The following is a 25,694-nucleotide window of genomic DNA, read 5'->3' on the forward strand; positions in this document are numbered from 1 at the left end:
CTCGCCGGGGCTCTTGTGGAGTGTTGTGACGCTGGTGCCCAATGAGCGCTGGTGTCGCTGTTCCAGCCTTCAGACAAATCGAACATAAAGAGGAAGCCAGGGATCTAATAATAATAATCTTTATTTATATAGCGCCAACATATTCCGCAGCGCTTTACAGTTTAACAGTTTCAAAACACAAGTCATAAGTAACAACGTTAACAATACAATAATTAATGCAAAATAAGACCCTGCTCGTGAGAGCTTACAATCTACAATGAGGTGGGGGAGATACAAAGTACAGGTGTGTATTTACAATCATGTATTTACAATGATGGTCCAGCCATCTAGAGGAAGTGAGGGATGGATGGAGATAATGAATGGGCTACACACGCACACTTCCACGTAGAATGACTTGGATTAGTGAATGTGATAGGCCGCCCTGGACAAATGTGTTTTGAGGGAGCGCCTGAAACCTTGCAAATTGTTGATAGTCCTAATTTCTTGGGGTAGAGCATTCCAGAGGATTGGCACAGCACGGGAGAAGTCTTGGAGTCGGGAGTGGGAGGTACGGATTAGTGAAGAGGTTAGTCGAAAGTCGTTTGCAGAGCTCCTATACAGAAATGAAGGAGGAGATGTAGAGGGGTGCTGCACTGTGGAGAGCTTTGTGGGTGAGAACAAATACTTTGAATTGAATCCTATAATGAATGGGCAGCCAATGTAAGGACTGGCGAAGAGCGGACGCGTCCGAGTACCGATTAGCCAGATAGATGACCCTGGCTGCTGCAGCCCAGATTTCCTTTTCATGTTCATCACACGAGAGCCGTGGGGAGAGCGAATGCCAACACCGCAGTAACTGCGCTGGCACGTGAGGTGAGTATAGGCATTATTTTTTTTTATAGGGGGGGGCAAACCTTTTGATCAAGAAGTGGTTGTCCTAGTAGTGAGCAATCACTTTTAAAGAGCTGTTCTCCTTGCTTGAGAACTGAAAGGATTTTTCCTGAAAGGTAAATTCCATAGTTGCTTGCAATTTTACTTTTCAATTTTACCCATTTTAGAAGATGAAACAACCAATTCTAAATATTAACTTTCTATCTACTCTATATATTGTTTTTTCAGGCCTCCTCAGAATAGAGAAAATCTGAAATTACCTATGCGTCTTGGGGGAGCTGCCGCATAGACGGGTGTACTTCTGCATTGGTTTTTTTTTTTGCCTATCTACTTAACGGGCCTCACGGACTCCACATCATTTAAAGGTGAGCATGCTAAGATAAATTGTAGATAAGTTTCATTATAGAAGCCTTAAGCCCCCGTTACACACTGTGATATCGCTAGCAATATCGCTGTAAAGTCACAGATTTTGTGACGTTGCAGCGATATTGCTAGCGATATCGCTGCATGTGATACTTACCTCCGACCGGCTCCCCCGCTGGTTATTGCTGATCGCCGAGAAGTTCCTGGACCATTCCTCATCGGCCACTTCCTGCTGGGCTTCCTGTGGCGCCGACGAGCGACGCGTGGAGCCGGGCGGGAGGACGCAGGATCGCCGCGTCTGACAGGTAAGTAGCGACCCCCGTCCCCAGCGATGTCGCTGGTGAGATCTGCCTCTGTGGCAGCTCACTAGCGACCACCTACCGATGCACCAGCGATCCTGACCGCGTCATATCGCTAGTCAGGATCGCTGGTGCATCGCTAGGTGTAACGGTACCCTTTAGGGTACTGTTACACTTAGCGGCGCGCCAGCGATCCCGACAAAGATACGACCTGGTAAGGATCGCTGGTGCGTCGCTAAATGGTCGCTAGTAAGCTGTCAAACAGTCAGATTTACCCAACGACGCAGCAACGATTCAGCGATCTGTATAACGACCTCGGCGGTCGTTAGGACCTTGTCACACAGCAGCGATTCTGACGATTCCCGCCTGCGTTCATAATTTCTGAGTCGCTAACGAGGTCGCTCGTCCATGTCAAACACAGCGATGCGCGCTGGCCAGCAGGACACCAGCGATCAAAAAATGGCCCAGGACATTCGAGCACGATCAGTGACATCGCAGCGGGGGCTGGTCGCTGCTAAGTGTCACACGTAACGAGATCACTGGCAAGGTCGCTGTTGCGTCACAAAATCTGTGACGCTTCAGCAATCTGGCTAGCGATCTCGCTATGTGAGACGGGACCTTTAGATTTGGAGGTGACTTTTCTGCCATACAATTGAAGGCAAAATGTGTGCTAATAGTAAATGCCTGTGAGTATGAACAATTGCCGTATTTCATGTGTTAATGATGCTGAAATACGTGACTAAATATTCTAGAGAATAGAACCCCAGCTGTTCTTATTAAGAACTGAAAGCAGTATCCAACGGTAGAATGTGAGCTGTATGAAGCACAGAAGTTGCAACTAGTTTAAATTATATTAGGCTAGTCCTTGGAGTAAGACTGCATGATCAAGTTGCCGCACGAAGGCCATGATCCTGCCCACCAGCAATTGGCAATGGCACTTGATTTTGAAGTTAAATTGACCATCTAAGATGGGCAGGGCCACGGCCACATGCGCCAGCTGGACTTTGTCATCATACAGTAGGTATGGAAAGTATTCAGACCCCTTTAAATTTTTCACTGCAGCCATTTGGTAAATTCAAAAAAGTTCATTTTTTTTCTCGTTCATGTACACTCTGCACCCCATCTTGACTGAAAAAAAAGCAGAAATGTAGAAATTATTGCAAATTTATTAGAAATAGAGAAACTGAAATATCACATGGTCATAAGTGTTCAGACTCTTTGCTCAGTATTGAGTAGAAGCACCCTTTTGAGCTAGTACAGCCATTAGCCTTCTTGGGAATGATGCAACAAGTTTTTCACACCAGGATTTGGGGATCCTCTGCCATTCTTCCTTGCAGATCCTCTTTAGTTCCGTCAGGTTGGATGGTGAACATTGGTGGACAGCAATTTTCAGGTCTCTCCAGAGATGCTCAATTGGGTTTAGGTCAGGGCTCTGGCTGGGCCAGTCAAGAATGGTCACAGAGTTGTTCTGAAGCCACTCCTTTGTTATTTTAGCTGTGTGCTTAGGGCTATTGAGCCTTCGGCCAAGTGTGAGGTCCAGAGCACTCTGGAAAAGGTTTTCATCCAGGATATTCTGTATTTGGCCACATTCATGTTTCCTTCAATTGCAACTAATTGGCCTGTCCCTGCAGCTGAAAAACACCCCCATACCATGATGCTGCTGCCACCACCGTGTTTCACTGTTGGGATTGTATTTGGCATGTGATGAGCAGTGCCTGGATTTCTCCACATATACTGATTAGAATTATGCCCCTTAAAGTTCTATCTTCGTCTCTTCAGACCAGAGAATCTTATTTCTCATAGTCTGAGAGTCCTTCATGTGTTTTTGCTTAAAAAAAAAAAAACTCTGTGGGTTTTCATGTGTCTTGCACTGAGAAGAAACTTCCGTCGGGCCATTCTGCCATAAAGGCCCGACTGGTGGAGGACTGCAGTGATAGTTGACTTTGTGGAACTTTCTCCTAACTGCATCTGTGATCTGTGGGGCTCAGGCACAGTGATCTTGGGGTGGTTCTTTACCTCTCTCACCAAGGCTCTTCTCCCACGATTGCTCAGTTTGGCTCGGCGGCCAGGTCTAGAAAGAATTCTGGTGGTCCCAAACCTTTCCATTTAAGGATTATGGAGGTCACTGTGCTCTTAGGAACCTTGAGTACTGTAGAAATTCTTTTATAACCTTGGCCAGATGTTTGCCTTGCCAGAATTCTGTCTCTGAGATCCTTGGCCAGTTCCTTTTGACCTCATGATTCTCATTTGGTCTGACATGCACTGTGAGCTGTGAGGTCTTAAGGCCCTGTTGACGATGTCCCAGCGATCCCACCAATGATCCTACATGGATGGCATCGCTGGGACATGTTAGGCTGATCGCTGGTGAGCTGTCACATAGCCTCCTCCAGCGATCAGGACCAGCGAGCAAGCTGGTATCCAACGTAAACATCGGGTTTCTAAGAGCCGCGCGGCACTTAGAAACCCGCTATTTACGTTGGATACCAGCGTATCATTATGCTGGTGTGAAAGCCACTGCCTTACAGCTTACACTGGTAACGACTATATTATTGGACAAAAGCAAAATAAACCATGCAGCATGGCTGAAGTATTAAAGAGGTTTTCTGGTTTTAACTTTTTTATGCCAAAGGATTTCTATATGTAACAAATAGGTCGGTTTTACTTAACCCCTGCTTCTTCAATAAGTGACTGCTGCAGCCTATCACTGGGCTCAGTAGTGAGGCCGAAGTGAATGGCATGAGACCTCGGAGGTCTGTAATTGGCTGCAGTGACCATGTACTGCAGTCAGAACGTCACTGCTGCAGCCATGTCGATAATGACTGGGGGCAACAGCAAAAATCCGGCCCTGGAGCAGGAAGGGGTAAGTACCACTGAATTTGATATTCCTACATAAAATGAGCTTTTGGCTTAGAAAAGTGAAAAACAGAAAACTCCTTTTTAATATAGAATTATATATTTATGTATGCTTCAAAATAATGTTATGTAACAATATAATGTCATGTAAGTATTGTATGCAGAGTTCTTTGAAAATAGCAGTTCTGACGCTAGTTGTGTTGCAGGTGCCGAGAAATTGCTTGCTGACTTGGAGCCATGGAGATGCCATCATATTACTCCAAGCTCCTCGGAGAGCTGAATGAGCAGCGTAAAAGAGATTTCTTTTGTGATTGTAGCATCATTGTGGAAGGTCGAATATTTAAAGCCCACAGAAATGTTCTGTTTGCCAACAGCGGCTATTTCCGGGCTATGTTAGTCCACTACATCCAAGACAGTGGAAGACACAGCACAGCTTCTCTTGATATTGTGACATCTGAGGCCTTCTCAACCATCCTGGATTTCCTATACTCAGGGAAACTAAACCTGTGTGGGGAGAATGTCATTGAAGTTATGAGTGCAGCAAGCTACCTCCAGATGACTGATGTGGTTAACTTCTGTAAGACATACATACGATCTTCACTTGATATCTGCAGGAAGATAGAAAAGGAGAGTTCTTTTGGACAAGCCGATAGCGGTAGTGATGGTCCTAGCAGCGGAATAGGTACGGTTGGGTCATTGACAATAAAAACAACTCGGAGTGATTGTCAGAAAGATCCCCCATGTGGTGACTGTAGTAGCTGCAACTCTGATGAAATTCTGGTTAAGGATCCCACCAGTGCAGCCTCTCCAGGAGACAAAAGTCCTACCAAAGTGATGGAACCTAAAGAAGAATTTGACTCTGATGTAGTGGAAGTAACTGAAGGCGTTCAACCATATCCAATGCAGCAAGGCCTGGAGCAAGGAGAAGAAAGTCCACAAGGTGGCCCAGGAATGGACATATCGTGTAATAATTATCATATGAAGCAGTTTTTAGAGGCGCTTTTGCGCAACAGCTCTTCCCAGAGGAAAGAGGACGCTGTGCATCACTTTCCTCGTGATTTTGAGTCTAGGCAAGAGGAAGCAAGCGTCTCAATGAGCTCTATGATGGATATGCAAGGTGACTGGTATAGTGAGGACGCAGGTAATAAATCCATCTTTTTTTTTTTTTTCTACTGCATCTTTGTGTCTAATTGTACTCTGTTGCCTATTGTAAAATATTTTGAAAGGTAGTATTCTGATAAAATAAGCAGTAGTCTTTTACTTAATTAATAATCACATTTATTTAAAAAATTTGCATTGACTAAAATGGTTTCATTCTATCAATAGAAAGGCAATGCCCTATGGCAAACTAGAGCTTATAAAAAATGTCAGATATGCAATAAAAGACAACTTTGTTTTAAGCAGAAATAATGTGTTCTTTTAATCAGGGGACGTTTTAGTGGTTCCAATCAAGCTACACAAGTGTCCTTTCTGTCCATACACCGCCAAACAAAAGGGTATTTTGAAGCGTCACATTCGTTCGCACACAGGAGAGCGACCATATCCTTGTGAAATCTGTGGCAAAAGGTTTACGCGTCAGGAGCACCTTCGCAGCCATTCACTTACAGTGAGTATATTCATTTCTGTATGTAATCCTTAAAGGTGCTTAGATACTTGTAGAGCTTTTATTGTTATGTATTCCGTTATTCTACCGCAATATGTGTCGTTTTGAAATAAAATATTAAGGGGAAATTCTTGAAAATTTTTATTACTTTACGCCAATATTAAGAGTTTTGAAAAGTCAGTAAGTGTGTTGCGCAATGTGAAGTTGTGCAATATTTTTCACGCCAGTTTAAAGTCATGTGCTAAAATGGGTGGGACTGGAAAGGAGTCGGGTAGAATGGGGAGTGACTACAAATTTAGCAAGAGTGTTGGCGTTTTTGACTCCAGAAATACCACTTCAGACTGGAGTAACATTTTCTGAGAAGGCTTGCGCCCTTTTAACAAATTTGGGGCACCATGCTCCAGCAAGCCCTTCACTAAGACTGACGTTCACAAGGCCATTGGTAATGAATCTGCCCCTAAGTCTTTGTTATTTATGTGTAGGAAAAGCAGGAAGGGGATATAGAAAGAGACCTATTATTTGTGTCATCTGAGTTGATAACTTGTTACTGCATACATTGTGATAATATATTAAAATGTCTAAACACGTTCACTGTCACTGCTTACAGCAGAATACAACAGCCTCACGGAAGGCCAAAAAGAATCCCAAAAAAGATTAGCATTTTAGCAATTTATTGTATAGTTCCCACTTGCTATGGCAAGACAGTAAGTCCAAAATAGTATAACAGAGAATTATGACCTTTTATTTGCTGCATTGGATGAACATAAAAAATGTCAATATTACCTTTGCTTTCCCAGGTTCATCGCTCCAACCGTCCTATCATCTGTAAAGGTTGCCGTCGTACTTTTACCAGCAGTTTGTCTCCTGGTTTGAGGCGTTTTGGTTTGTGTGACAGTTGCACATGTGTCACAACTACAAATGATGACTCCCAGCATCCAAGCCATGCAGAAGCTGCTTCAGAAAGCATGGACAAGGATGAAGGAGACGGAGACTGGCCTATTTACATTGAGTCTGGTGATGAGAATGATGCGGCAGAGGAGGAGGATGTTGAAGATAAAGAACAGATTCACAGGGAAGTACTAATGTGATGCACCCGTGAGAAGATCATGCGGTCACCTTTTTACACAGGCAATCTAGGTAGCATCATACTAGAGAGCTCATGCCGTCCTTTTTCTACCACTGTTGGTGGTCAGCCGGTTCTAAGCTTTCTTGGTTATGTACAGTGCTACTACTTCAGTAGCAGCAGGACATTTTATATTTTACTCTTGGTTATTTTAGTGCTGTGCACTAAACTCCTTTGTTATCCAATGTCAGATGACTTTGTCTTAATTTTGATATGCATCTCCTGGAATGCTCTTCTTATGCCTGCGAACTGGTGAACTTGGGGGAGACCGACCCCAGTCTATATTCTGTTATCACTTTAGATTCAACACAAATTGGCAGTCAAGTGACTCTCCTTAATTTCATCAGTGAAAAGGTAAAGTATTAGCATCTTCAGACATTTTACACCTTCACCCAGCCTGGACTGGTTATTTTAACAGCTCTGTCTTACAAAATGTTCCTTTCAGTAATGTAATAGAGCAAAGCTCTTTTTCCCGCCGGATGGAGTGTTGCGTCAATTCACCATTATTTTTAAGTGGGCATTCATGGATTGTATGTAATTTTAAAGGGAACTTGTCACCTGATTCATGGTGCCAAAACTAAGAGAATCATTAATCAGAGCCTGGTTGCACAATTACAGCCAGACATATCTGCTCTGAAGCACTCCAGCATTTCAGGAAAAATATACTTTAAAGGGCCGACTGGTGATCCTGTGTGCACATACCGTTATACTACCACGATTTATTCATTTATATTTTTGGCTCTTAAAAGGAAAATATGGAGAGGGTTGTATTGTCCACTGCTGTCATTACAAGCGCATAAGACACCATGAAACAAAGGAAAGAACAAGAATGTCACATTAAATACTTTACAAGATTGGACTGGGCCTAGACACTTGTTGCAGGATCCTAGTGATCACATGGCAATTGCTATACATAAGGGATGAATAAAATCACCCTCATATATTTTTTTCAATCACTGCATGTCAGGATGTGACAGTGACTGATAGCGCAACTGAACTTTCCATAGGGTAACATAATCCACACCATATTGCAATACCATATAGAGTACATACATTTCCTGTATAGGTGTGCAGGTCCAAGGCTTCTGTTATACATTTGTACGTATACCTGCGCCACAGCAACCTACTGCTCTGGAGCAAGTTATAACTGGAGATAAATCAATGTGAAATTGCTAGCAATGATTTTACAGAAATTTTTCCCTAATTGCTCCAGTGAAGTTTAAAGGGAATATCCGGGACTTTAAAAAAAAAAGGTTTGTAGTTGCTAACAGAGGCAACTACTTGCCTGTTATACCTGGCACCAGTCACTGACCGCTCCTGCCAGAGATTCAGCTGCTCCCTATCAACAGAGCAGCAGTTTCTCTTCCTGTTGACAGGGTGGGACTACTGACATCATGCTGATTGACAGCTGACTTCCACCAATTAGGCAGTGGAAACTGGCTGCTGATCAGCATGACACCAGTAGTCCTGCCCTGTCAACAAGAAAAGAGTTCCTATTAGCAACTACACACCTTTTTTTCTAATATTCCAGATATCCTCTAAGTGCAGCCTACACCATATTTAAAAAAAAAATTATGAGATATAAAGGACATATGATTGCAAATTCTTGTGAAAACACTTGCTGGTTCAAAGCTCTGCAAAGTGTGCACTGCTGTCTTACACTCTGGAAAATACAGTTCTCTTTACACTGAGAAAACAGTGTATGTTCTACACATAATGTAGGGCAACATGCCAAACCTTATGTATATACTATAAAAAGGAGGGAGAGCCCTGTTTGTCTCGTCACTGAAATGCTGGTGTTGAAAGACGTAAAATTAATTGAGGAGAACACTCGAGGTAGAACTCAGTTGCCAAGTTTTCATAGAGGAACCATTTAACATACATCCCTTTTTTATATGTACAACTGGCATGAGCACTGAAGGGTACCCTCCATTCCCATAAAGGTTTGTTTGTTAAAGTATTTAGGCACTCTATGTGACTGCAGACTGCCAAATCTTGACAGTGTGTGATGAACACACTCTTTCTATTACTCGGTACTCCTCGTTTGAGTGAACAGTTGCATGACCACATGTATGTGACTTGCATATTTTCAGTCATGTGCCAGCTAGTCTCAACCAGCTTCTCTGATTAGAACAGAATTGGGAGAAGCTGGATAAGACTAGTCGGCATGTGACTGCAAGCATGCAAATTGCATACATGCAGTCCATGTGACCACTCGCTCTATCCTGCATACAGGGGAATTGTGACAATGTGTTCATGGCATGATTTTGCAGTGAATCCATTTAAATAATTACTCAAGTACTCGCACATAAAGAAAAGAAGCTGTGAAACTTAACATTCACTTTTTAAATTGGAAACAAGTTTAATTTCTCCATCGCTTCTTTGGGGGACACAGGAACCATGGGGAGGAGTTAGCTCCTCCTCCGCAGTATACACCCCACCAACTGGCGCTTGATTAATCAGTTTAGCTTAGTGTCAGTAGGAGGTGGGCATGGGTCTTTCATTAGACCGTTATCTACCTCAGTGTGCGTCGTTCCCTTTCAGGTTTTCCGGAGGGATACAGAGTGAATAGTCACATCTGTACTCCCACAAAGAGACTATGAGTATGGCGTGTACTGCCACTCCGTATCCTCATACGTCTACACGGCAGGATCAAGAGCCCTAACACGGATGCGTGTCCAGGCGACCCAGATTGATCCTAGCCCAGTCTCCTACCCACTCGCCCACCAGAGCCTGTCGGTCAATGGAGACACGGACGTCCACAAGGAAGTCTTTTTCACATGGACGTCCTGATTCTTCCCCGGGATAAGAGGTACCTCATTTCTTCCTCAGGTACCCCTTTAGGACAAGACTACGGAAGGTAAATATACCCTCCCCGACCACCTCAGGCTGGGCCCTTAGTAGTTCAGCCCCCCCACTGCGGTGGAAGGGAGCACAGGAAAATACGTGTAGGGCTTCCTGTTTCTACTGTGCGGTGCATCCTCTTCCTGGGGTCGAGCTGGGGCTTACCGCTACGATTTTGCATTCCAGTGAGGCCTCCACGCCCTCCAGCGGCCGCCGGCTCTAATCCAGGCCCCGGCTTCTATTCGGGCCTTGTCCTGACACGCGGCCACGCCCCCTTTCTTCGGGCGAGCTTTTTCCCGCCCATCCTGCGCCGCCCACCGCTCCATTCAGAGACTGGAGACAGTGCATGGCCCTGCCAATTCCTCCCAATCCTCCTATAGGAGTTTGACAGCGCCATCTTGGTACCCTTGAAAGAGCGGTTCGCTCCGCCCCCCCCTTTTCCATACCCACAGTGAGCTTATGACCGCCCACTGCTTCAGGAGGGAGCGTTTTTCCTCAGTTTGCCACCATTTTTCCTCTGCCTGTGAGCCGGTCATCTTTTCCTGCCTGTAGGACTCACAGACCCAAGCAAGTTACGCAGCCCCATAGCTGGAAGTCGCTTCAGGACACCGGTTCCGTGAGTAGCTCTGCTCTGCAGACTGACACCCTCCTCGGCTCTGTGTCCCCTAACCGTCTGGCACTGTTAGTGGGTTAGCTCACCATGTCTAAAGGTACTGTCACACTTAGCGATGTACTAGCGCTGGTACATCGCTAAGTGGTCGCTAGTGAGCTGCCACACAGGCAGATCTCACCAGCGACATCGCTGGGGACGGGGGTCGCTACTTACCTGTTACACTAAGCGATCCAGCGTCCTCCCGCCCGGCTCCTCGCTCGTCTGTCCACAGGAAGCCCAGCAGGAAGCTGACGACGAGAAACAGTCCAGCCTGTTCTCGCGCGATCAGCGATAACCAGCGGGGGAGCGGGTTGTAGGTAAGTATCACACACAGCCATATCGCTAGCAATATCGCTATAACGTCACAAGTAAGTTATAGCGATATTGCTAGCGATATCGCTTAGTGTGACAGGCCCTTTATTCTAAACCTCTTCGTTCTCGCCCTCCTACCACCTCTTCCTCTGTGGTGGTCAGTCACTTTGCATGTTCTTCTTGTAACCGCAAATTTCCATCAGGTCAGTCCTCTCCCCTCTGTCAGGACTGCAGCAACCCCATTGAACCCACCGCCCAGGAGCCCCCTGTTGTCCCAAGCGAGAGTGAGGCCCCTATCTCTGGGTGGGCTTCCTCTCTGTCACAATCTATGGCGGATCTCACCAGGGTGTCTCAGACCCTGGTGTCCGTACTCGATAAGTTGCCCTTGCAGGACCCAGCAGGTCACAGGAAGCTCCGTCTGAGCCTGCCAATATTAGCCGCAAAAGATCCAGACAGGAGCCTCGGTCCGGTTCCTCTTTCCGTTCCGTCTCGCCCCATAGCGATGTCAGTTCCAGCAATATCCGCGGTACATATTCCCGGCGTGGAGAATGGGGCCGCCGACTTTCTCAGCCGTGAGGGTCTCGCTGCAGGGGAATGGTCCCTGCATCAGGAGGTCTTCCATCAGATTTGCCTTCGATGGAGACCCCAGACGTGGACCTTATGGCGTCCCGTCTGAACAGGAAGGTTACACAGTTCGTGTCCAGAGCCCGCGATCCCCTCGCGGTGGGCGCCGATGCTCTGACCATTCCTTGGTCACAGTTCGTGTTCCCCTATCTGTTCCCTCCCCTTCTTCTCCCCAAACTGTTGAAAAAGATCAAGGCAGAAGGGGTGCCAGTCATCCTAATCGTGCCCGATTAGCCCAGAAGGTCTTGGTTCGCCTACATCGTCAACCTTCTCGCGGACGCTCCCTGGAGGCTTCCAGACAGACCAGCTCTGCTGTCCCAGGGTCCGATTTGCCACCCCAATTCTCAGTCGCTCAATTTGACGGCGTGGCCGTTGAGACCTCAGTTCTGAAGGGGTCAGGCTTTTCAGATCGGATTATTCACACCATGATCCGTGCTAGGAAGGCATCGTCTTCTAGAATATACTATCGAACATGGAAGGCCTATTTTGGTTGGTGCGAGTCCAATCACATTCCACCTATGTCATTTTCGCTTCCTTCGGTTCTGGCATTCCTCCAGGCGGGTCTGGACGCTGGTCTTGCCCTTAGTTCTTTAAAGAGTCAAGTTTCGGCACTTTCCATTCTTTTCCAAAAGACGTTATCCTCTCGCTCACAGGTCAGAACTTTTCTGCAGGGGGCAGCGCATGCAACACCGCCGTATCGAGCTCCCGTGGATCCCTGGGATCTCAATCTAGTCCTAGAAGCCCTACAAGGTCCACCCTTTGAGCCTCTCAGGGAAGTCTCTCTAAATTTTCTTTCCTGGAAAGTGGCCTTTTCTCGTGACCATTACTTCCATCCGGCGCGTCTCGGAATTGACGGCCCTTTCTTGTCGACCCCCTTTCTTGGTGATTCACCAGGATAAGGTGGTACTGCGGCCTCCGCCTTCCTTCCTCCCCAAGGTGGTGTCTACTTTCCACCTGAAATGAAGACATTGTTCTACCTTTATTTTGCCCGGCTCCAATTCATCTCCGGGAACGCACTTTGAACAAGTTAGACCTGATCAAGGCAACGCGGGTCTATTTGGCTAGAAAGGATGCGTTCCGGAAGACGGACTCCCTTTTCGTCATTCCAGATGGTGCACAAAAGGGCCTGCTGGCCTCCAAGGCGACTATTGCATGCTGGATTAAATCGGCAATCTTGGAGGCTTACCGGGTCAAGAACAGAGTGCCACCTCCTGGGGTTAAGGCTAACTCCACCCGGGCAGTGGGCGCTTCCTGGGCGGTGCACCACAGGGCTTCCGCTCTGCAGCTTTGTATGGCTGCAACCTGGTCTTCTGTCCACACGTTTGCAAAGTTTTACAGGGTCCACACCTACGCTTCGGCGGATGCCAGCCTAGGAAGAAGGATCTTGCAGGCAGCGGTGGGGAGTCCGCTGACCTGATGGAAGTTTGCTTTTCCCTCCCAGGGACTGCTTTGGGACGTCCCATGGTTCCTGTGTCCCCCAATGAAGCGATGGAGAAAACAGAATTTTGGTTGCTTACCATAAAATCTGTTTCTCGGTGCCTTCATTGGGGGACACAGCACCCTCCCATGTTCACAACTTTTGTTTTTGTTCTGTGCATTATAGTTACAGTGAGTTGTCTGTTTGTTCTCTATTCATTTGCTTCTCCTACTGCTTTCTCACTAACTGATTAATCAAGCGCCAGTCGGTGGGGTGTATACTGCGGAGGAGGAGCTAACTTTTTTATGTGCATAGTGGCAGCAGCATACACCCATGATTCCTGTGCCCCCCCAATGAAGGCTCTGAGAAACAGATTTTACGGTAAGCAACCAAAATCCTGTTTTACTACACACTGCCAACTTTTGTAACAGAAACGAAATGTGTTAAAAGGAACCTGTCTCATGAAGAAACACTTTTAATGCTGCCAGGAGGAATTCAACTTTTTCTCCCAGCAACATTCAGGGGTGGCGCCAGCAAGGGTTCAGTCACCACTCGGTGCACAGTGCACGGCGGCTGTAACCGTGCCCCCGACACTGACAGCCACCCTAATGATGAACTTGCTGTCAGTCAATATCTGTCTGTACACAGATTGGTGACTGAGCCCACGCTGGCACCACCACCATGCCTGAAACCCGAACATTGCCGGGAGTAATAAATTTAGTTGTCCTCAGGCAGTGGGCCAGTCTATGCCGGTGTTGGGCAGGTTCATAACACTATTAACCTGCAAGCTAATAGTGTTTTTCACATGACAGATTCCCTTTAATTGAGGCTTAAAGGAACACTAAACCTAGAAGTGAATGGTATTAGTAAACCGAAGATGAACTTTCTTCCACTATTTGTACGTCTACAGGATATTCTTATTGTTACTGTGACCAAAGCTAATTTTTCTCTTACTACTTCTGTTTTCATTAGTGACTGACTGAGGGGGTTTCAGAATATTTGTCTTATTGCAGACATAGCATTGGGGGAGGCTCTTGCTGCAGCCAGTTACCTTAGAACCAGCAAAAGATACTGAGAAGATCCTTCTGTTTTAAATGTATTGTAAGGCGAAATGGATCAAAAGAGAAAAGATTAAGGGAGGAATTGCTGGACTTACATTTTAGTTTCGTTTTTTGTTTTGTTTTTTTGTGTATTTTTTTATGTATCATTCTTATTTTTTTAAAAGGGTTGTCCTAAGGAAAAAGGTGATAAAGAAGCAAATTATACTCCCCTAGTAAATCCTCTACCATTTTAGCCCCACCACTCCAGTGGTTCTGTCCGTTTTTGACAGATATCTTATTGTGATCATGTGCATGTGGTGGCCGTGCTACCATTACCGCTCATGACCCGGTGATTGGCTGCAGTATTCAAGTGCATCACTATAGACTCAGACCATTTTCCCTGTCCCTGCTGCCGAAAAACATCCCCACAGCATTTTGCTGCCACTACCATATTTCACTGTGGGTATGGTGTTCTTGAGGTGATGACCAGTATTGGTTTGGCATCAGACATAGCGTTTACCTTGATAGCCAAAAAGTAAAATTTTGGTCTCATATGACCACAGCACCTTCCGCCATACATTTGTAGCGTTTCCCCCATGTCTTTTGGCAAAGTCAAAATGAGACTTACATTTTTTGTGTGTAAGTAAAGGCTTTTTTCTGCCACCTTTGTGGAGTGTACAACTTATTGTGGTTGTATGGACAGATACTCCTGTTTTTGCTTGGCAGCTCTAACTCTTTCAGGGTTACCTTTTGGTCTCTGTACTATCTCCGTGATTAATGTTGTCCTTGCCCAGGCTGAGTGTTTTGGTGGGCGGCTCTCTTGGCAGGTTTGTTGTGGTACCATGTTCTTTCCATTTGATGAAAATGGATTTGATGATTCTTCGTGGGATCATCAGAGATTGGGTTATGTTTTTGTAATCCCACCCTGACTTGTACTTCTCAACAACTTTGTCCCAACAAATTTGTTGTTTGCTTCACAATAAAAAGAAAACCAAATGTTCACAGTTGTAGGCATGTTAATACAAGAACTGATGCAAACCCTCAAAAAAGAACAACTGTGACATTCCAGGTTGTGAGGTGGCAAAACACAAAAAAAATTCCAAGGGGGTGAATACTTTCACAAGCTATTGTACTTATATGAATTGTTTCTGGATCAAATACAAGAGAGCAGTAGGGTCTTATCCGAATATAAAAGGGGAAAAAACAAGTAAGATATGTTCACCTTATAAAGTTGTGTGAGACATAACCACTGAAAAAGCCAGATGTTGCAGCTTCGATAAGAAGTATCAAGAATGAAATTGCCAGGGAAAAGGAGTCTAAGGGGTAAGGTTTCTCCTTGTGGAGAGTGACATGCCAGCTCTGGCTTGTCAAGGTAAGGAGGAGGCTTATTCGCTGTGCAATGCTCCTCTGGATAAATAATATGCAAATTGTCTCTAAAGAGAAATAGAGGACTTGAAGTCTATAGCGCCACCTGTTGGTAGTAGCGATCCTACAAGTCACAATCAACCCTTTAACAAGTCTTGTAATATGACTTAGGATAAAAGCCAAATCAGAATCTCAATTTGCAGACAGGGAAATGAAAGTATTCTGCGCTTACTGGAAGGATGACATCCACAATCGGATATAGAATGGAAGGTATATTGTCAACGCGTTTCAGAATCTGTGTCTTTGATGACTCTGAAACGCATTGACAATAAACCATCAAACTATACCCGATTGTGAATGTCAACGTTCCAGTAAGCGTAAAATATTTCCATTTCCCGGCAATCTCCACTATGATTTATTTTTTTTTTTTTACCTCTACAGTGTGCCTTTTATGATCAGCATGGTGCCTGCAGTATCATATATGTATTATGTATATTTTAACTCCGTGTAGTAACTGGTCTTCATTCCTATTGGTAATGAGGTACATGTGACTATCACTTTCTACTGATAGAGCCATGTTTTGGTTTTTTTGATACACCATAAATAAGGATTACTGCTGAAATGCATAGGACCTTGACTATATTGTGTAGGCAATAAGTACTGGATATTGCTTTTCAGTCCTGAATTCTTTGTGTGGCTCTGACACATCCTTGAACTTATTCTCCTTTTGGTGGTGGTCTCCAGAAGATGGTAAGCTGACACTTTTTTAAAATATTTTTTATTTATACTGAAGATGGTTCTTAATGTTTTTGGTCATTGTCCAGCTGCAGAATAAATTTGAAGCCTATTAGTTGCCTCCCTGATGGTATTGTATGATGGATAAATGTATATAATTCTCAGCATTGAAGACCTCATAAAGTGGGCAACATTGAGGATTGTAGACGCAATGGTCAACCAAGGAAACGCAGTGTAGCAGATGAAAGACGCATCATGCTTACATTACGTCGAAACTGGAAGATGTCCAGCAGTGCCATCAGCTCAGAACTGGCAGCAACCAGGTACTGAGAAGTCTTGCCAGACAGAATTAGTCTTCGTGGAAGAATTATGGTCAAAAATCAAACCATTGACATGGAAACAAGGCCAAGTGACTCAATTCGGCATGAAAAAATAGACACTGGTGTGCAGAAAAATTGCCACAGGTGCTCTGGACTGTTTAGTCAAAATTTTAAATATATGACTATAGTAGAAGGTAATTTTATTTTCTTCTTTTTGCAAAAGGCTGGAGAGAGTGGTACAATGTGTAGCTGCAGGCAGCAATGAAGCATGGTGGAGATTCCTTGCAAGTTTGGGGCTGCATTTCGGTAAATGAAATGCAGCCCTCAATGTCAATGCTGAGAAATACAGATATTTATCCATCAATTAATATCATCAGGGAAGCATGTGATTGACTCTAAACTTCTGCAGCAGAACAATGACCCCAAACATATACCCAATGTAATTAAGAACTATCATCTGCATAAATAAGATCGAGGAGTCTGGGAAGTGATTATGTGACCCCAACAAAGTCCTTATCTCATCATCGAGTCTGTCTGGAACTAGATAATGTAATGAGAACAATAAACAAGGAGCGCAAAATGTGTGAAACCTGGTGATTAAGTTGATTAACAAACAGGGGCCAAGTGGCCACTCAACTAATGGGATTGTGCGCCCCTGCACAACCCCAGTTTGCGCTTGAAGGGATGATCCCTGTGGACCGTTAGAGATTGCCGTGCACCGCCGCTTCTGGCTAGCACTTACGGGTTCTGGTTACGAGATCAGGGAACATGATTCGTGTCACTGCAGGTCCTTAAGCTGGGTAGTATGGATCCAGCATTACCCGGACATCGCAAGTCCTTAAGCTTCTCAATGGGACTGACTGTGCTCGTAGCTGCTCCTGCCGCAAACCCTCAGGAGGAGGGATATGGAATGATTGAGAAAAAGTTGTAGTGGTCTGTGGAGCGCTGCAATAAGGGATAAATTGTAGGGACAGCAATCTGGTTAACAAACCTTTATTAACCCTTCGATCTCTCCATATAACACTATCTTCATCAGGTGGAAATAGATAATGAATATCTAAGGTCCTGCAATGGCCGGCCTATGGGGAAAGAGAGATGGCGAATCAGAAAAACTGTGCTACATTTCTAATTGGAGCTAAGTGCTAATATTATTATTACACCTAATACATATGGGAATTGGATCTTGAAGATGGGAATACCCCTTTAAGGCTACATTCACACTATGAGCTTTTGATATTACAAAATTTCTGAACCTGTTATTTACATTTGATTACCTGCAGTTTTTCAGTGCCTTTTTTTTTGTGTGGTTTTTAACATGTATTCTTATCACGTTTTGACAGTTTTTTTTTTCTTTTTCTGGTGTATCATGCTTTAAATAAACCTGCTTTTTGTTTTTGATTCTTGTTTTTTTTTTGTTTTTTTTTTTTTTTGCTTTGAGAAAACCTTTATTGACAGACTTATGTGCAGATCACATTTTTTTTGATGCGGTGCTGACACGGAAACTGTCTTAAAACGCATGTCGCATTAGTTACGGAAATTCCGCAGCTAAAAACAAGTCTAATGCAAGTCTATGGGGAAATTCCCCACAGAAAACTGCGTACCTGCGAGAATAATTGACGCGCTGCTGCTTCAGGTCAGTTTACACTGAGTAAAGCACGGTGGGCATGAGATTTCTATAAATCCCATCCACTTTGCTGGAACTGTAAGATGTAGAAAATGCAGAAAAAATACGCAGTGTCAAAAACGTGCATAAGCTCAATGTGGGAACGTAGCCTTAGGCCACGTTCACACATTCAGTATTTGGTGACTTTTTTACCTCAGTATCTGTAAGCCAAAACCAGGAGTGGGTGATAGAAACACGTCACCACCTCTGTATTTATTATACTTTTCCTCTGATCATTCCACTCTTGGTTTTGGCTTACAAATACTGAGGCAAAAAACTGACCAAATACTGAATGTAGGAACATGGCCTAAAGGGGGGAAACACTGGAGACTGTAGTTTCCCCACTTTCGTTAGTCAAACATGACCGACTTTTTTATGTCAGTGGCACATGTACTCAATGCTGCTGCAAATGGTGATGGTGGCAACTAATCCACCAAATTGAGTAATATGTATGGCAAGAGCCATAAGTAAGATGACCGCACATAATGGCAATATGTATTCTTGTATCTTTACATGTACAGTAATTGCCAAATTAAATTCTAGAAACTGTTAGAGCCAGGACGTGGGTGGGTATCTCCTCCTTTGCTATATACTACCCCCTCAGATAAGGTGTGACAGATGTTTTGTGGCAAATATCCTTATAAATAGAGCAATGCCTTTTTTACCTAAATTTTGTACCAAATTATTGAAATGTAATACTCCGCTTTTCCAAGGTTCTACGCATTCAGGGTTTTTTTTTACATTTTTATTTTTTTTTATTTGATGTGGAAGCCTAGATACTCTTCTGTGGGGAATGTCCATCCGAGAGACCTTCTGCTACATCCAGTATCATAAGAAGTAACGTATTTTTCTTTGGATCTGCCATTTTCTTTCTTGCGTGTTAAGACTGACTATATCCCCCAGAATCATTCTGTCAGAATGTGATGTGTCCGCTATCTTTGTGAAGAGTAAGGGATAACCATTAAATGTTTCATTGTAAATATGGTTTTCTAGTAAAGGAGCGCTTTTATTGCTCCTCCAATGCATGTTAAGGTAGAATTGTAATGACATTAAAGAGAATTGAATTCACTTTTGCTATGGACCGGACCAAATGTCAGTGTCTTCTATGAAATCATGAGCAATGTAGACGTTTATTTTAAGTTCTGACACGTGAAAAATTATATATCCTCTGAAGCTACTCTATATATTCCATACAGCATCTTATCATTTGAAACTGTATTTTACGTTGAAGATTAATGATGCAAATGTAGTACTTATTTGATATTTATTATTATACTTTAGCACACATTGGCAAATAAATCCATTCATTGCTGGTCTCTTATTTTATAAGAAATTGTGTATAATTCACAGTTGTACTCCATTTTTTTTACATGCACTTGTCATAGGCATGGAAGGTTTATTTCAGTCCTTCGCTCATCCTCTCCTCACTGGAGGAGGGACTATGAAAAAACAGCCATTTCTGTATTTGCACTATATATCAAAATCACAGCCTCTCTGTTGGCTGCCATAGAGCAGTAGTGCCCAACCTTTCTGACCTTGAGATCCACATTGAGCTCTGAGAGAGGGTCCTGAGCCACATCCAGCTCCTGCCTACCCCCCCAGTAGTGGCAACCAAAGCCCCCATTAGGGGTATAATAATAACCAAAGCTTTTCCACAGATTTCACCCCGAAGCAGTATAACAAGATTAAGGGATTCCCACAGTACCCCCATTCCGTATTCTCACATCAAGCACTCCCAACACACTGTCTCATCCAGCTTCAAGCAACCTCCTCTGACATGTCCCCGATGGGGCTCACAATCTACATTCCCTATCAGTATGTCTTTGGAATGTGGGAGGAAACCGGAGTACCCGGAGGAAACCCACACAAACACGGGGAGAACATACAAACTCCTTGCAGATGTTGTCCTTGGTAGGATTCAAACCCAGGACTCCAGCGCTGCAAGGCTGCAGTGAAGTGGGGTTTGATTTACTATTTATAGCGGGGTTTTGTGTTTGGCAGCTGTTGCACACTAAAAGACACTTTTTATTGCAAAAATAGTTTTTGCATCACATTTTTGGGAGCTATAATTTTTCCATATTTTGGCCCATAAGTCACGTGAGGTCTTGTTTTTTGCGGGACGAGTGGACATTTTTATTGGTACCATCTTCAGGCACATGACATTTTTTGATAGCTTTTTATTCCAATTTTTGTGAGGCAAAATGAACAAAAACCAGCAATTCATGAATTTCTTTTGGGGAGGGGAGTGTTTATACTGTTCCGCATGTGGTAAAATTGATAAAGCAGTTTTATCCTTCCGGTCAGTATGATTACAGCGATGCCTCATTTATATATTTTTTTGTGTTTTGGCGCTTTTATACAATAAAAACTATTTTATAGAAAAAATTATTTTGCATCGCTTTGAGAGCTAGAACTTTCTTTTTTCGCTGATGACGCTGTATGGAGGCTTGTTTTTTGCGGGACAAGATGACGTTTTCAGCGGTACCACATTTATTTATATCAGTCTTTTTGATCGCGTGTTATTCCACTTTTTGTTCGGGGGTATGATGATAAAGCATTGTCTTTTGTCTCGTTTTTATTTTTTTACAGTGTTCGCTAAACGGGTTAACTAGTGGGACAGCTTTATAGGTCGGGTTGTTATGGACGTGGCGATACCAAACGTGTACTTTTACTTTTCCAGCCATCTTGGAGCCGGGAGTGTCCATGGAGACCACAGCAACAATGCGATTGCATCGCATTGTTCCGGTGGGAGAGTGCGATTGTTGTCTATGCCGCTGTTAGTACTGACAGCGGCATCAGAGGAGTTAAATGCCAACGATCAGTGCTAGCACTGATCATGGGCGTTGCTGTGGGGTGTCAGCTGTCACATGCAACTGACGCTCGCACCCGATCACCGCTGCGCTCAGCGTGAGGACGCGGTGATCATGCCGCCGTACTAGTACGGCTATGGACGGAAATGCAGTTCCCACAGAGCAGCACTAGTACGGTGAGGGTTGAGAAGGGGTTAAAAAGAGTTTTTTTTAAAAACGCCATTTTCTGAGACCTGTAGTGTCTCCATTTTTTTGGGATCTGGGACTGGGTGAGGGCTTATTTTTTGCACGCTGTTCTGACGCTTTTATCAATACCATTTTGCGTAGATACAATTTTTTTTGTGTTATTGAAATGTTGCGACGTCTAAATAAACGTACCGTATATACTCATGTATAAGCCGACCCGTGGATAAGCTGATCACCCTAATTTTGCCACATAAAACTGGGAAAACTTATTGACTTGTGTATAATCCTAGGGTGGAAAATGCAGCAGCTACTGGTAAATTTCAAAAATAAAAATAGATGCCAATAAAAGTAAAATTAATTGAGACATCAGTATGTTAAATGTTTTTGAAAATCCATATTGAATCAGGAGCCCCATATAATGCTCCATACAGTTCATGATGGCCCCATAAGATGCTCCATACAAAATACACCCCATATAATACTCCATAAAGGTTAATAATGCCCCCATAAGATGCTCCATAGAATATGCTGCCCCATAAAATGATCCATAGATTATGCCCCCATAAGATGCTCCATAGAATATGCCCCCATAAGATGTTCCATAGATTATGCCCCCATAAGATGCTCCATAGAATAGGCCCCCATAAGATGCTCCACAGAATATGCCCCCCATAAGATGCTGCACAGGATAGGCCCCCATAAGATGCTCCACAGAATACCTCTCTCCTCCTGTACCAGTTATGACTTGTATTGTTTAAGATTATTGTACTTGTTTTTATGTATACCCCTCCTCACATGTAAAGCGCCATGGAATAAATGGCGCTATAACAATAAATAATAATAATAATAATAATCCCCATATGCTGCTGCAAATAAAAAAAAAAATGACATACTCTCCTCTCCATCGCTCCTGGCTCAGGACCTGGCACCTGAGCTATTCTCCTGTCCACATTCCCATGCTGCTCACCACTGTCTGCCACGTCATCTCTCAGTGACGTACCAGGCAGCAGAGAGCGTGGCGCGCACTAACAACGTCACCGCGCCCTCTGACCTGAACATCACAGACAGAGGATGCGACAGACAGCGGTGAGCATCTTGGGAATGGGGACAGGTGAATATTAACCCCTCCTGGCGCAGTCTCTGCAGCCCTGTTCTCCCATGGTCTACGGCGCCTGCTTTCAGCGGTCACGTAATACCGCTCATTAAAGATATGAATATGCGCATATTCATGTCTGTAATGAGCGGTATCACGTGACCGCTGAAGGCAGGCGCCGGAGATCGTGAGACAAGCAGGGGGGCTGCAGAGACCACACCAGGAGGAGGTAAGTATGATCTCTGATACCCCCACCCCCCCTCTGCCGCCGACCACCGGTATATGACTCGCATATAAGCCGAGAGGGGGACTTTCAGCCCCAAAAATGGGCTGAAAATCTCGGCTTATACTCGAGTATATACAGTAAGTCTTGCTTTTTGATTTTTTTTCTCATTACGACGTTTACTAATCGGATTAATTATTTTTAGATTTTGATTGGGTGTTTTGGTAATACCAAATATGTATTTTTTTTTATTTTGAATGGGGAAAATGCGGGCATGATTTACATTTTTTAAAAAAAAAATATTTTTTAAAAGTTTTTTTTTTTTTTTAATTTTCACTTACTTAAATAGTCTCCTTAAGAGACTTGAAGCTGCGATTTACTGATTGCTTGTGTTACACATATAAAACTTTTTAGCAAAAACACATCATGAAAAGTAGCCTCACCAAACCTTGTGAAATGACCAATGCGCTAGCAGGACGCAGCAGGCTCCCACCAATAAAGGCTGGAGCAGCACAGGTGCCCTCAAACAGCCACCCTATCACTAAAACAGTGATGGTGAAGGTGTTAGCTGCCTAGTGGGAAAAAGCACACAGATAAGGCTGCTAGTGCATTGGTCATTTGACAAAGTTTGGTGAGGCTACTTTTCATGATGTGTTTTTGTTAAAAAAAAAAAAATTTTTAACAGGATTTTTAAGTCCTTTTCCCCTGTCTGTGAGCTTTGAATTGATATTTAGTTAGGACTTGCAATAAAATGGGGACCCTTGACGTTTGGGTTGCGAGCTTATCTGTTTTGGCCAAAATAGTAACCAATACCTCATTTAATGTATTTATCATATGCATTATTTTTGTATCTTTTTGTTACACTTTTTATCATTTTTTGTGGGATGCAGCCGGGCTCCTTTTTGATGGCTGTGTTCTCTGTGATGCATATATAGTGCTGAACAGCCCACCTTCCATTATAGGCGTTATAAATAGGCTGCTATCCAGACACTGTGCATCGCACTTTCCTGTGTGACTTATGTCCTAAGCTGCATATAGACTTGGCACACACCAGTGCGTTTTAATGCGAAAAGTATTTAATAAGGTACAGTACATACATTAGACGTTTCGGTCAAAGTGACCTTCATCAATGTACTGAAAAAGTAAATGAAATTACATGATAAGTATACAACCAAAGTATATACAAAATATATATTTGATCTGGGAATCTGAATATAATGTTTATAATATCAGGAGGCATGATTACCATATCAGGAGACATAGAGCGCACATTGAGCGCTCACTTTACGCATGGTGGGCATAGCCACATGCATAAAGTGAGCGTTTCAATGTAATTCTATGGGTGCGGAATCGCCGCGATTCCGCAAAAAGAATGAGCATGCTCCGTATTTTTCCGCTATGTGATTCTGCAGTGGAAAAGTCCCCAGCATTAGCACAGCATTGCGGAATCCCATAGGATTGCATGGGATGCGGTTTTTTGCGTTTTCACAGCGATTCCGCAGCAGAAAAATGCCACAAAAAAAAAAAACGCAACGTGTGCGCACAGACTTAACAGGCACTAGGGCCATCCAACACGCCATTGATATCATCTGTCGGCAGGATTTAACATGCCAATTTTCTCCCCTGAATACTTTTCTTCCCCATGGAGAAAAGCCACTTACACAGAGGATTGTCTGTAACTTTCTTCCTATTGAATACAGCTACTATGTGTGTATACACACAAAACCTCCTCGCCCCCACTGGGGGTGGTCTTTGTTGCCCTTTCTCATTCTCGGGTTCTCTACCAGAGGCCTGGGAGTTTGAGGGTTCTGTGCAGGATCTTAGTTGTTCACAGTATTGCACATTTCTGGACAGAGAGCTCAGATGTTGCTCCTGGGATCTGTTGTAGCCATTGTTAGCACTTAGGGGCCACTGCTCCAAGTGCTCCTATCACCCGGATCTGATATACAGGGTGGTCCAAAAGTAGGTGGACAGAAAATAATAACAACATTTATTTTGATTTATATATAAAATTATATTTACTAACACAAGCATAACATTGATAATGAAATTTTATTCTGAACAATAATACAAAAGCCCTTAAATTTTATCAACGTAGGCGCTCAAACTGTTTTCCATCACAACTTGCACAGCTTTGAAGTCTGCCTCTTACGCTTCGACAAACATTTTTGCACAAGTCTCTTGGGTATTAATTTCTTGAAATGCATCTCTTATGTAATTTTTCAAATCGCTGACACTTTTTGGTTTTCGACTATAAACTTTGTCCTTGAGTACTCCCCAAAAGAAAAAATCCATTGGGGTCAAGTCTGGTGAACGTGCCGGCCAATCAAGTGGGCCTCTTCGGCCAATCCATTTATTAGGAAATGTTTCATCAAGATACTCGCGGACTACTCTTGAATAATGTGGAGGGGCCCCATCTTGTTGGAAATAAAGCTCATTTGAATTAGGCTGTTGCTGTAACTGTTGAACAACTTGATTCATTAGAATTTCGAGATACTTATCTCCTGTGACTGCTCCATGAAAAAAAAAAATGGTCCAAAAACACCAAAACTTGAAATACCACCCCAAACATTGACACCAGGCTCATTTAGTTGTTGCTCTAATGGTAAATGCATGTTCTCATTATACCAGTAAATACAATTATGTCTGTTAATATGGCCAGATAATGTGAAAGAAGCTTCATCACTCCACATAATGTTATCTAAAATTACTGGATTTTCTTCAATTTCGATAAGCATAATCTCACTAAATTGCAGCCGCCTGTCTGGATCATCCTCCAATAAACCATGAATTAGACGTGGACGATAAGCTTTCCTCCCAATAGACTTCAGGATTCGCATGATGGAAGCTTGTGAAATTCCCAATTCTAAAGAGACTTTTCTGGTGGACTTTTTTTGGACTCTGAACAAATGTTTCAGCAACAAGTTGTTTATTATTTTTTGTACAGGCTGTTTTGGGTCGACCAGTTTTTGGAGCATTAAGGATTGAGCCAGTGGCATCAAATTTGTCACGAATGCGGTAAATGGTTTGTCCCTTTGAGGCTTGAGTTCCAAATGTTTCAACCCAGTTTGCTCTAACTGTTTCAGCATTTTGAGATTTCCAATACTCTCTTAAAATCGATTTTCTTTGATCTGTATTTAAATTATTTGCCATTATGGGTTATCTGAAAAGAAAACAGATTTGGGGGAGATTTATTTGTGAAAACTGGATCTGTGAAACTGACTGAGTTGTCCTTAGCAACCAATCAGATTCCACCTTTCATTTTCCAAAGAGCCTGTGAAGAATGAAAAGTGGAATCT

At 43.5% G+C, this 25,694-nt stretch overlaps 1 protein-coding gene across 4 annotated transcripts in view; it reads left to right on the plus strand.

Annotated features, from left to right (window-relative positions):
* The window catches only part of ZBTB8B (zinc finger and BTB domain containing 8B), a 29,860-nt gene extending 22,559 nt beyond the window's left edge, over positions 1 to 7,301 (plus strand). For all 4 annotated transcript variants that reach the window (XM_073551994.1, XM_073551993.1, XM_073551995.1 and 1 more), the window contains 4 exons: positions 1,099 to 1,235; positions 4,592 to 5,526; positions 5,813 to 5,991; positions 6,786 to 7,301. In XM_073551994.1, coding sequence (XP_073408095.1) covers positions 4,623 to 5,526; positions 5,813 to 5,991; positions 6,786 to 7,076 — 1,374 coding nt within the window. In that variant the 5' untranslated portion in view covers positions 1,099 to 1,235; positions 4,592 to 4,622 and the 3' untranslated portion in view covers positions 7,077 to 7,301. The remainder of the gene's footprint in view (positions 1 to 1,098; positions 1,236 to 4,591; positions 5,527 to 5,812; positions 5,992 to 6,785) is intronic.
* The last annotated feature ends 18,393 nt before the right edge of the window (positions 7,302 to 25,694 follow it).

This window comes from Dendrobates tinctorius, unplaced genomic scaffold (genome assembly GCF_039654945.1).
Source record: "Dendrobates tinctorius isolate UK_male_01 unplaced genomic scaffold, ASM3965494v1 ptg000183l, whole genome shotgun sequence".
NCBI classification, from domain to species: domain Eukaryota; kingdom Metazoa; phylum Chordata; class Amphibia; order Anura; family Dendrobatidae; genus Dendrobates; species Dendrobates tinctorius.